Raw genomic sequence first — 13,566 nt, 5'->3', positions numbered from 1 at the left:
AAGAGAGTAATACAAAGATTATATCAGCCACAAAAAGTTTCCAGACTTCTAGCACAGACAACAGAAAACTGTTGAAAGCCAATAAAGTGGTCCTCAGGAGACACTTTGTTGGCCCGCTGCTCTGCGCTGCTTGATGAGCTATTTTCTTTTCATGGTATTGCCCTCTTGAACACAAATGGACATTTGGAACATTAAAATGCATTGCTGTCATTAAATATACAGCATTGTACAAATGAAGTCTTATGGATTCTCTCTGGATAATGCTTTACAGATAGTTCATAAAAACATGTGGAACAATGAGCACTCTGGGCTCTTTTTATAGCAAAATCATCCATCTATGGACTACTGGAATCACACTTGAAGTTTCTTGTAGGAACAAACAGTGCACCAGTGTTAGTCTATGGCACTGCCTGTCCTTTGTTGCACAGGAGGCATGTATAATTAATAGTGTATAGTCTAATTTCTGTTTGGAAGCTTTTTTGCAACTTTTCTGGAACACGTCACTCCCTCTTGTATCTCATGATGTATAGAGAATCATGGACTGTCTTCAGGAAACACAACTGTCTCCAGGTTTCTGCTATCCCCTGTCAGCTGATTAGTTTATCAGTGCGACAGCTATAACCTATCATGAAGAGATCTTCAGCTCTGGCATATAAAACACCTGTAAGCTCACAGTAAGACAGTGTAGTCGCAATTATGTGTTGCAGACTCTGTTATCAGTCATCATTTGAAAAAGTTGCTGTAATACATAAACAAATCTTTCCACCAATGCATTTATTGTAGGATTGGAGGCTGAAGGGATATATTTAAGATCACCTCTCTTTGTAAGCAGTTGAAACTCTTCAGATATTAACTGAATTCCACAGTGACTTGCAAACTGTTCAGAAACATCATTCTTCAATAATCATAATCACGATTTTCAACATCTGCACTGAGCTACCCATATAGAACGAGCACCTGTAGATTCAGAAGTCATCTTTGGTATTATCTTCAAAAGATGCCAACCACACTTTCTGGGAAAACAAACAAATAAACAAACAAAGAGCAACTAAAACATGATTTTTTAATTATCTGCACAGTTGCGTCTGCTTCAATTTGGTTTTTTGTTTTCTTTCTTTGTTTTGGTGGTTTTTTTTAAGCTAACATAGCCATCACTATGTGAGTAAAATAGTATTTATGCACTCCCAATGTGTTCTATTTAATTCCATTTTATTTGATCGTATTGAAATTTATTTGGATTTTTAGTAAAATTTGCCAGTTAATACAGTGATATTCAGTACCAGGTCTAGGGCTAAATTATACTTTGTATGAGTGTTTACTTCACATACCCCATGGTAGCTCCACTAAACTCTTCCAAGCTGACAAAACTTTAATTTTGCTTTATTTAGTAGCATTGAAACAGTTCATGGTTGAATGAATGTATAAACATTACTATTTAGAAAGTCCAATTTATAACATGATACTCTACAAGTTAAGTTATTTCTAGCTTAAGAGCTAGTTTTACCTGTTACATGGCTAACAGTTGCACACTTTGGTTGGCTTACAAGATGATTCCATTTCTGATTTCAGTTAACTTTAGAACCAGATTTATTATCAGAGAACCAATGTCCTGCTACTACTATATGCCCTAATTTGAAATTTGTGGAATGTTTCAGATTTCCTTTAATCTGTACTCAAACTAACACTTGTAAGAATGTTCAGTTGTGTACTTTTGCTGAAAAACTCAAAAATCAGCAATACTGAATTTGCTAAAAGCAATTGATTAATGATATTCTATAAAGTAGCAAATGTTTTATCTGCTTTTTACTCTGATTTTCTTATAGTTAACTTGGAGTGTGCTCACTACAGCATAGAATCTGAATGTCAAAGGCTGCTACACTTGACTGTAAGCAGATGCAGCTGAAAAAGGAGATCACTTGCAAGACTTTGACCCATGTGCACAGAAGCAAAGAGCAGAAATTATTTAAATCAAGTGGCTTAAGTCTTTTTCACCTGTTTAGACAGAAATTACTGCCCCTTGGAATAGTACTTTCTGCCCGGTTTATAGAGAAGTAGGAAATGGCAGTGGCAACACATTTAACCAGTCCTCATTTGGGATACCTCCAAGTACTTTTGGTAATGATTCAGTGGTGCTTTCTGGCTTTGAATTAGCCTTGGCTCAAAAACATGCACTCCAGTTCCTAACTGTTTTGCACAGAGAAACAGAACAGACAATTACTGTAACTCAATATGCGCTATCCACAGTTAAGATGAGATTAATGCACTCAGTCTCTGAAAACCTCAGCAGATATTTGTATTTGATCTTTAGGGGTCATCTCTTAGCCAGGCACAGCTTCTTCCTTCTTTCTCCCTCAGGAAAAGTAACAGCACTCTGATTTTTACCACACCATATCTTTCATAAGAGCAATAGGGACTGTTATAAAGCTTTCACCTTGGAAAGTTATGGTTGAGCATGAAGTAATCATTGGAGAACATAATTTCTGATTAGCTCTCAGTTTACAACAGGCAAACCAATAATCCAGCAGGGACACATGAATCCACTGACTCCATTTTCATGCCCAACTCCTCTGAAGGAAGATGAAGCATTCACAGTGAAGACATTTTACATGCTGAAAAACTGTTGTTCTACATAGAATTTGGTAGAGAAGAGACCTTCAAAATTTGAAGTGGTTACTTCATTTCTATCCTTACAGGCTGACCAGTGTAACTGAAACGCGCAAAACTGTGAAATTTACGTGAGATCAACACCTTTCCTATAGCAAGTGAAGATGGTTGATACAGGGGACTGGATTCCTGTTGATTTAAGAACACATTCTGTTGATAAACAGGAAAAAATGTAGCTTGTATGGGTTTATATGGAATCCTATAGAACCTCTAAAAACTGTAATGCTTGAGTGCCGCCATCAACACTTGACACTACTGCTGCTATAAGCAGTTTTGTTCTTTGTTTATTTGCATGGTTGTCTGCAGAATTATTCCTTTCGTGAAGTCAGATTTTTACTTTCAAGTAATTTTACAATATCTTCTTCTAACAATAGCAAACAGTTGCATACTAGCTGCTTTTTTTACCCTCTTGTATTTAAATGAGTACACAACATTTTATTTATGAGGGGCAGAAACTGTTTATTCCCATTGTAGTAGTACATAAATTCTTGCGATAAGAATCTCAACATTATTTGTCTAGAAATTTTTTGCTAATACGCTATTTGAATGCTTATCATAAATAGTACATATGATAGAAATGCAAAACCACTGGCTAGACTGATGACAGCTCTTACATTACTTGCTAAACTGTAAGGATGAGCTGCAGAGTTCAGATAAGAGTTCTAGGTAATTCCTGTTTTTGCTTTTCTCCTGTACTGAATTAATCTCATTTCTTTGTATTCCTGGAGAATAAATAAAATTAATGTGAACCACAGGAACTACAGAAGATCATAAAAGCCTGTTCCAACACATCACCACTCTCATGGTAAAGTACTTCCCCCTGATATCCAAACTAAATCTCCTTCCTTCAACATAAAACTGTTTTCCCTTGTCCTGCCATTATCTACCCTTGCAAAGAATTGACTTCCCTCCTGTTTATAGGCTCCCTTTAGGTGCTGGAAGGATGCAGTGAGGTCTCCACAGACCCTGCTGAAGAGTCTGTCCACTTCTTTTCCTGTAGCTCCCCTTTAGATACTGAAAGGCTGCTTTCAGGTAACCCCTCAGCCTTCTCTTCTCCAGGCTGAACAGCCTCAGCTCTCTCAGCCTGTCATAGAGAAATGTTTTATTCCATTGATCATTTTTGTGTCCCTCCTCTGGACATAATCCTGCTGGTAAATGTCTCTCCTGTACTGAGGACTCCACACCTGGATGCAATACTCCAGGTGAGGCCTCACCAGCACAGAGTAGAGGGGCAGGGTCACCTCTCTCAACCTGCTGGCCATGCTTATTTTAATGAAGACCAGGATATGGTTGCCTTTCTGGGCTGTGAGGGCACACTGCTGGCTCATGTCCAGCTTCCCATCAACCAGTACACAAGGTCATTTTTGGTAGGGCTGCAGTCAACTCTTTCAACCCCTAGCTTGTATTGATAGTGGAGGGTTGCCTCAACCCATGCACAAGATCTTTCATTTGGATTTGTTCAGTCTCTTGAGATTCACCTGGGCCCATTGCCAAATCTGTCTAGATTCTTCTAGCTGGCATCCCATCTCTCTGATCTGTAGGCCACACTTCACAGCTTGATGCTGTCAGCTAACTTGCTGAGAATGAGCAAGAGTGTTAGAGAACTGGCCTCAGCACTGATCTCTGGGGGACACCACTCATCACTGATCTCCATCTAGAAATTGAGCCACTGGCCACCACTCTATGGACTAGATCCTGCAGCCAGTTCTCCATTAAACAGTCCACCCATCAAATGACACCAAGCTGAGTGGTACTGTTGGTGCAGTGGAAGGAAGGAATGCCATTCAGAGGGACCTCAACAGACTTGAAAGGTGTACCAAGGTGAATCTAATGGGGTTCAACACAGCAAAGTGCAAGGTTTTGCACTTGGGCTGGAGGAATCTCAGACATATATACAGATGGAGGAGCAATCCTTGAGAGTAGCCCTGCAGGGAATTACCTGGGGGTTCTGGTGGATGAAAAACCAGAACCCCCAGGTCCATTAGCCAGCAGTGTGCTCCTGCAGCTCAGAAAGCAAATGGTATCCTGGGGTCCATCAGAAGAGGGGTGGCCAGTAGGGTCAGGGAGGTCCCTCTCTTTGCTTTGCCTTCATGAGGTCCTATCTGGAGTACTGCATGCAGGTCTGGGACCATCAAAATAAGAAAGACAAGGAGCTGTTGGAGAGGGTGTGGAGGAGGGACACAAAGATGATTAGAGGGCTGCAGTACCTTTCCTATGAAGAAAGGCTGAAGGAGCTGGGCTTGTTCAGCGAAAGCAGCCTTTCAGAATCTAAAGGGGAGCTATAGGAAAGAAGGGGACAGACTGTTTAGCGGGGTCTGTGGTGACAGAACAAGGGGAAATGGTTTCAAGCTCAAAGAGGGTAGATTTAGGTTACATATAAGGAAAAATCTTCCACAGTGAGGGCGGTGAGGCAGTGGAACAGGTTGCACGGTGATGTGGTTGATGCCTCATTCTGGAGACTTTCAAGATGAGGCTGGATCAGGTCTGTGGCAACCTGATCTAGCTGTGAATCTCCCTGCTCATTGAAGGGGATTTGGACTAGAAGACTCTTAATGATCATTTCTTGTCTGGGTTTTTCAGAAAGAATGACATAATATGGGTCCCATTTCAACTGTAATTTAAGCTTAAGTGAATTCAGTAATTCAGTGGCTGCTAGTTGAGTAGAAATGTGGAGAACCAGGTGAAAGAATTTCTATGAATTATGAAGCAGATAAAAACACAGAGTCTCTGATCATAATTTGGCACAACAGGATATGAAAAAATACAAAATATTGAAGTCAAACAATAATTATTGAGGCAATAAGATGTTCAAAAGTAACTAGATGGTCTTTGATTGTCCTTCCAACTCAAGTCATTCTATGATTGCGTTATTCTATATATTTTATTAACGTTTTACTTTATCTTTCTGTTTCACATTTTGTTTTATGATTGTGGCATTTAACAGATAATGACCGGCAAAAATGAGGTTCAGACACTCTGCTTTCTTTCAGCACAGCTGTACTGAAGCCATCTTCAGACTGACATTGATTGTGGATCAGAAAGTACCCATCAGGTTTTCCCAAACTCAATGGAAGACCACTCAGATTGATATTAGAGTGTGTTGACTGACTATGCCCTTAACTTTATGGAGGACAACTCATTGGATGTGCACAGAAATAATGACTCAAAACAGCTCACTTAAGAGTACAAGGATGTAAGTATGCGTGTTGGTATAACTCATACAAACACAATTTTGCTCCCTGTTCAGCAAATCCAGCCTCTCCTTCTCCACTTACTTGCTGCCCAGAGCTTGCCTTCTGTTATTGGGTTTTCCTTAAGTACATATGCAGCAAAAATGACTGCCTTAAGGATCAGTTTGCCAAACCTCAGTTTCCTGCTGTGGCAAGCTGGTTTTTGTTTTTCTTTTTTTAAAATATGCTTTTCAGAGTTTGCTGAGGGAAAACATACGCTTACTTCATTTTACAAGATGGTATTGATTTTTTTATCTGGCAAAACATTTTCAGTCAACACCAATTCTGCACCTCAAAGCATGCTGGAATTCCTGTGTTGCAACACTCCAGTTTCTGTTTCAGATTACAAGCAGTGCAAAAATTGCGATCTGTCAGGAGAACTACCTTTCAACAGATTAATGGGGAAACCCAAACCTGGATGGGACCATTAAGTCATAGGCTTCACTGAAATAAGTGCTCCTGTAAACGTAGTAAAATTATTTTTCCTGTGGAAGAGCATTTACAGTATTTTGTTCCATGTCATTCGCACAGTGCGAATTCGCACTCTGTCCACTCAGCTCTCAATAAAGATTTACCATTTGGGTTCCAGTTATTATGGTACAGATTAGTGTGTTGTTTCTTATTTATTTTTTTTTCTTTTCTGTTATCCAGAACCAGAATGTATGATGAAGCAGCACTGGCTGACCATGACAAGGTAACTCAGGCACAGGGTCTGCAATGTGTCAGGAAAGAATCAGCTGATCAAATGGGAATGAATTACACTCATCAGAAAAATTTGTTAATAAGGAAGCCAGAGCTCTCAGCTCTTACAGAAATGCATTCAATGAGCCATAAAATAAAGTATAGGAGAAAACAACAACAAATCTCGTGCTACTGAATGTATTAAGAAATAGCCCCTGCCAGCTTCACAGAGAGGCACAACTTGAAGGGAACCATAAACCTGTACCGATGAGATCAGTACTAGTAGTTGGTAAAGGCATCACGCAGCCATCGAGGCTTCGGGGACCTGAGCCCCGTGCTTTGCTCCATCCCCCGCGTACCGTGTGACCCCCCGCAGCCTCCTGCAGCCCGCCCCGCACTTTGGCTCTGCGGGGAGCGGGACTGCTGTGCGCCCCGTCGGACACGCACAGGCTGCGAACAGGCACCACGGCCTGGAGCGCCCGAGGCGGAGACCGGCTCCCCGCAGCAGCACAGTGACCCCAGTCCAGGGGCCCGCGGGACAGCCGCCAGCTCGCACCTGTTGCGCTGCGAGCCTGCAGCAGCGGAGACGAGAAAGGCTTTTACCGCAGCGGCGAAGTACCGGAGCCGGTCATTTTCATAACGAGCCGTTTAAGAGCGCAAAGGGCTTAAGCGCTGCGCCACAACAGGACGCGGCGCGGCCACCCGCGGCTCCCACCGCCCGGCCCGGGGCTTGCGGCGAGACCTGACGTCATCGCCCGCGGCGGGCGGGGCGTGGCGGGGCGCGGCGTGGGGCGGGGCAGGCAACGCGGGACCGGCGCGGGAGCGCGGCGCTGGCGGCGGGGAGCGGTGCGGTGCGGTGTGGGGCTGTGCGGGGCCGGCCGGCCGGCTGGCAACATGGAGGAGTTTCTGCAGCGCGCTCGGAGCCGCCTGGTGAGTGGCTTTGCCCCACTTGTCCGCAGCCGCATTGGCCGCCTGCAGCCCTGGGTGTGGCGCTGCGGGCGCTCTGTCTGGGGTTCGTGGCGTGGGGAGCCGGCACAAGTTGCTGCCCTGTAATTATTGCTGAATAACGCTCGGCTTAACGAGCTGCCTTTTTGGGGTTATTTGCGCGTTCTTTGGGACTTCCAGGTGCATCAAGTTGTGTAGTTGAATAGGAAAAACGATACCAGAAGACACCGAAGGACTGTCATTTCTGTGCTGTAAGCATCCCCGGGAGCACGGGACAAGTTTGGATAAGCAGGACTGAAATAACTGAGGAATCTGCAAAGCAGGCGGCAGAGTGGCTCCGCAGCTGCGGCGCTGCCGTGGGAGCTCCGCGCCCAGCTTTGCTGTCGGGGCTCTGCGAAGCTGCAGCGCGTTGGTGCTTCGTGCAGTGCCTGGCGCCGAGCAGCGAGTGCTGCTGTGTCCGTTAGGTGCAGTGCGGAAGTGGGATGTTTTTAAGACCTGCATGACCTCGGAGTGCCTTGTCTCTGGTATCTGTATAAAACTCGGTTTAGCTGTTGTAACCTTTGCGGGCAGCTCTCCTGTTCACTTTCTCGGTTCTAAGAAGTGGGTTCAATTATAGAAATAACCACGGGTTAGTTAAAAAAAGAAAAGAAAACGTAATAAGAAAATCCCCTGCTGCTAATTTTGCCTCATGTTTTCTGGGGCTTGGAACCTGTGTGCTTCTGGAGTTGTGTTCTCACCCCCTGGAGAGTTGCTGCAGAAAACTTGGCTAATTAGAGCATCAAGGGCTCCCCACTTCTTTGGTCATGTCACGAACCTCTGGAGACTGAGAAACTGCAAAAGAAAGTTCTTCTTTCCCTGGTAGTCATCATTCTCTCTAGTTAATAATTTGTACAGTATGTTTTCTGATAAGATCTCTTGTTATCATGCATGTATTGTAAGTCAGAGAATGAATGCAGTCCTTTGAGAAATAGCAAAATAGGAGATAAAGAAAATCCCTTGGTGGATCTCTTAGCACCTAACTGTGTTGGTGAGTGTGAAGGATAATCATGAACAGCGTCATCTTGATCACATTCCAGCTCTGTTTAGGAGCTTGTAAACAGTTTCTCTCATGTTTTTATGTAAGCAGTGTAAACTTCAGTAGCCTAGTTAAAATACCCTGCGTAGAGCAGTTACAGGCACTTAATACATTTTCACATCAGCATTTTCTACAAGGCAACTTCTGAACTGGAGTTTTGTCTTTGACATGTGCTTTGGCCAAGTATATCAGAGGTGGTCTTACTTAACGTTAATAGAAATTCATTACAGTAGCAATCCCCTCTGTGTCACTGGTAAACAGCAATCAATGAGAACAACTTGGTTTTGCTTCCAAAACCAAGTACTTTGTTAGTCTTTTTGAAGTGCTGTTGGAAATCGGGCAGGAGTTATTTAGAAAAACACAATCTGAAGAAGCCTGTGTTATTTCTTTGATTTAGAGGAAACATAGAGCAGAATGTCTGAATGGTAGGTTTTCTTATTGCCTCACTGTGGGTTTTCAGAAGGCATGAAAACTTCTCTGTGTGCCTTCTGAACTGTGTGAGGAGAATGCTTGTTCTGGAGCAGTCTCCTCTACTTGGAGAGCCTGGGGGTGTCCTTCTGGCTCTTGCTGTGTTGTATAGCTATTCCAGCTGGGCTTGGCTGGGGAGGAAGGGTCCAGATGCTGGAGTGTCCTTTATACCACTGTAGCCTGAAAAAGGTAATTCAGAGTAACTGAAGGTTTCCATTCTGTTGCACAGAAGGTGGTTGTATCTCAGAGACTTGGCCATGCCAGTCTTACCATGCTAGTACTTCATAATGTAGGTAATCTTACTAGGCTAAACTGATTACAGTGTACCGACTACATGAATACTTCTCAGCATGAGTAACGGAAAAATTTCTTTACTCATAAACAATAGCTACAGACCATGCCAGAAGAACAATTGCTCCAGACTGTGCAGGGGAACCTATTACTGCAAGTGCTTCATCATTCATTTGGCTCTGGCTCCAGCCACAGCATTAATCAAGGTTGTTTTTCTACATGGAGCAAATTCTAGATGAGAACTATACCACAGAAAAGATTTACACTTTTTTTCCTCTTTTTAAGTTATTATTTTATTTTTGGTTTTTTAATGCTCTTGTGTATGTATTATATTCTCTACTTGTTATAAAGTGAAGTCACCATCAGGCTTTTCTTTCTTTAAAAGCAATGATCTTTTCTTCTGTGACTTCTCATGAAAATAGAAAGTTTTTAGTTGTTCTCAATACGGGTTATGTATATACTCTATGTAAATTCAAGGAGGAAAAGGCAAAACATGGCAGAATATAACAGGTGCTGCAATGAAATTTTTGGACATTTATGGGGTTCAGTCTTGCAAGTTGCTTTTATTTTATTTTATTTTATTTTATTTTATTTTATTTTATTTTATTTTATTTATTTTATTTTCCCCAGTCTTTACCAAGTATGGTTGTAACATGAGAACAAATGGTTGTATGTGAGACCAAAGGTCTGTCTCAAACAAAGTTCTGCCTTAACCAAGCGAAGATTACGAGTAGTAGAATATATATACATATATATATCTAACTTATAAGTTATAAGTTATAACTTATATATATATGTTATATATATAAGTTATATGTATAACTTATATATGTATGTTATATATATATATTACTTATATACTTATAAGTTATATAAGTTATATATATAAGTATGTTATATATATATAAGTTATATATAACTTATAACTTATATATATATAAAAGTTATATATACATATATATATATTATACTTATATATACATATAAGTTATATATATATAAAGTTTCTGAAAGGTTAGTTTAAAATGTGTATCAGAACTGATACCTGTTAGCCACAGCTAGAGCCTGTTGTTGGGGCTGGTTTGTTTGTTGTTTGTTTTAAAATCCCTTTGTGCTTTGTTTTCTTACAAAATCCTTGTATCATAGATTTTTTTTTTTTTTTTTGAGAGGTGTAAGAGTTTTATTGTTTTATAATATTCTGTGTTTGTGGGGGGAAAAACCCTTTTTGCGTATTATGAACAACCTCCTTGACAATTTTAATGGGTGGGCCATAGTTCTTGTGCCTTGAGTAAGCGGCATTTAGTTAAGGAATAATACCATACCTCCATCCTCTTCCCTCAAAACATTTCTAAGTTAACATTTTCCAGTGCTTCTACCTATATGAGCACTGTGCTATCCTTGCTCATCCTTGTGGCTTCTCAGAAGATTTTGTAACTTTATTAACCCTTTTGTAAGTTATGGACCCCCAAACCACCTGCAATATATAAGGCACTTACACACAGTAGACTTATTACAGTAGAACAATGTTTCATTCCCCCCCCCCCCCCCCCCCCCTTTCTTAAGAGTTCTTGTTATTCTACTTATTTATTTAACTGTCAGAAAGCAATTTCTCTGATGCTTTCAGGATATTATCTGCAATGGATACATGGTGTGATTTCTGCCTAGTAATACCCAATTTAAAGCTTGTCTGACTGCATACTGAAATATAGTTAAAAAAAAACTTGGCTTTATTTCCTAATGTTCTCCACAGTCGGTACCTTTCAACCTAGTCCCTCAGCGCAACGGGTCTTTTTTTGCAGCTTTTATAAGCAGCTTTAGATTTGACTGTCCTGAATAATCTGGTGTAGCCTACAGCCTTCATCAACTCATCAATTTGCCTGTCTGCCCTACTGGAAATAATATTATTTATTATTTATGGATAGGAAGAGCAACACATATCCCCTTCTAGAGAATCCTTCTCAGATGCTTTCCTTTATTGTAGGGAATTGACCATTTGTTCCTCTTCCTTTTCAATCCCACCAACTTTTAGTTCTCCACTGTCTCTTAAGAGGATCCTTATGTGAAATATTGCTTGCTGCATCAGATAGCGAAGTTTGGTACCTTTCAAGTAATCTCCTGTGCCCCAGACAGTTCTGCAGTGAGGCCAAAGGACTGTGAGAAGTTAAATCAAAGGAGTCAGTCTGTCAAGAAAAAAATAAACAACAACAAAAACAGTAAGATTTTTTTTCTTAGAAACTAAGAAAATTCAGAATTCTCCTGGGAACACACTGAGACAGTGGCTGGCAGCCAGTGCTTTCTCTCTCGCCTGAGGTCCGTGCTCAATTGGGAGCTTAATGCTTTGTATGCTGGCTTCGGGGAAGTCAAAGGGGACAGAATGAGCCTAGGAAAAGGCTTAATGTGCAGATGATACTGAGACAACCACATACTGCAGCAAACCGCTTCAAAGTAGCAACAGAGAGATTGCTCTCCCTCTGCAGAGAATTGTAGATCAGCTGGGGAAATAATCTTTCTAAATGCTGTGTCATCTTCATCTCTTAACAACATTGGGAGGGGAATAAAAAGCCAAACAGTTTTCAAGTTCTTTTAATCCTTTGCTGCTGTGGAGAAGTGACTACAATGCAAAACCAGTGTTAAACCTGGCAGGACAATACACTGAAAATAGGGAATTATGCTCCCAGAAATATGTGCTCAGAGAAAAATTGGATGATGTGTCTGGACATTTTCCAAAGGGAGGGTCAGGCTCATGACCAGGGAGATGCCCTTGAGAATTTACTAAAAGTCTTCAGAGATATTGCTTTGGTAGCTATGAAAAATGGATGCTGTGTTTATGAAGCAAAGAAGTTAAGGAAAAATTAGCAATGATGGCATGACTTAAGCAGATTTATGTGGTCACAGTTTAAGAACAAGCTGAGTCACTTACATGTTTATTTATATTGCCTTTTATCTGCCTATCTGGAGCCTCTTTTTTTTTTTTTTTTTTTTGTAATCAACCATAGCTAGATCTTACTTTGAAAACAAAGTGCTTGGTTTAGCTGGAATAAAGTGGTAGCTTTATGGGAAGGGAAAAACATAGAAGTGAAGCAGAAGCTATCTTCTCAGAAATGTATCTAAGCAAAGGGATGGAAAATGGGCTTTTAAGTATTAAGAGTGATCAACTCCTACTCTCTCATGTATCTTCTTTGCATTAGTCCAGCAGCACAGATTGAACTAAGCTTTATTTGGCAGGGCACTTACAACGTGTACAGAATGAAAAGCATTACTGATGGTACTGACAAAAGCAAGAAAACTCACATACGTAGGACTTACAGACTCTTAGATATGTTGCAGAATCAGAGCCTGCAGATGATTAACCTTTCGTTCCTTAAACCAACCAGAAGAAAGTAAACTCTGCAGTATCTGAATTTACACAAGGAACAGTTGTGAGGAGTGCTGAGCAGATATAGATATTCAGGGACTCACAGACAGAAGCAAAGTGATTGGAAAATATGTTGGAAGATTCTACTGAAGATTAATTTCAAATAAATATACAATGTAAGGAGAAAAACCTGCCAGCAGGAAAACACCAACATGGAGATGGGACTGTTGGCTTAATGTGTATAAGACCTGCTTGTAGTGTGACAGAGCTGTTTTACAGAATGCAGTTTTGGGGACATAGACTGCAGATCACCTAATAAGGCAGAATAGACTATGTTTGTACACACACACATGTACTTACTGTTATCAGAAATAATTATACCCTGTGTTCTCAAAGTCTTTTTCATCATCATTGTTCAGTTTCAAGTGAAACGTTTTTTTCTCTTTCAATTACAAAATAACCAAAAATGTTTCTTCACTGGAGGAAGAATTCAGAGAATCTTATTAAAATGGTTCAAAGGATTGAATTGCAAGGAAGAATGAATGAACTAAACATAACACTTGATTCAATTACTGCTGAGCTGAGAATAAGAGCACTCCGAATCTGTGAAGTACTGAATGCGGTGCAAAGAAAGAATCATTAATTCGTGTGTATAGATGTAAATATGAAACCTTGAACAGATCAACAGAAGCCTAAAAACAAGTAAAATTCCTGAAAATTAAACTTTCTAGCTACAAGACCAATTTCCCAGAGAAAGGGCAGAACCCCTATGTTAAAAGCAAGCCCAAATAAACTGTGGTTTGTATGAACATAAATAAAACTACTTGAAGTCTACAGTTGTAAGGAAAACAAGCTGT

General features: G+C 40.8%; 1 protein-coding gene across 8 annotated transcripts in view; it reads left to right on the top strand.

Annotated features, from left to right (window-relative positions):
- The first annotated feature begins 7,380 nt into the window (after positions 1 to 7,380).
- Positions 7,381 to 13,566, top strand: part of PRUNE2 (prune homolog 2 with BCH domain) — a 129,231-nt gene continuing 123,045 nt past the window's right edge. For all 8 annotated transcript variants that reach the window (XM_015849165.1, XM_015849164.1, XM_015849162.1 and 5 more), the window contains exon 1: positions 7,381 to 7,505. In XM_015849165.1, coding sequence (XP_015704651.1) covers positions 7,470 to 7,505 — 36 coding nt within the window. In that variant the 5' untranslated portion in view covers positions 7,381 to 7,469. The remainder of the gene's footprint in view (positions 7,506 to 13,566) is intronic.

Source organism: Coturnix japonica, chromosome Z, assembly GCF_001577835.2.
Source record: "Coturnix japonica isolate 7356 chromosome Z, Coturnix japonica 2.1, whole genome shotgun sequence".
In the NCBI taxonomy this organism is placed as follows: Eukaryota; Metazoa; Chordata; class Aves; order Galliformes; family Phasianidae; genus Coturnix; species Coturnix japonica.
The sequence above is the reverse complement of the archived record's forward strand: the minus strand, read 5'-3'. Positions and strand labels throughout refer to the sequence as shown.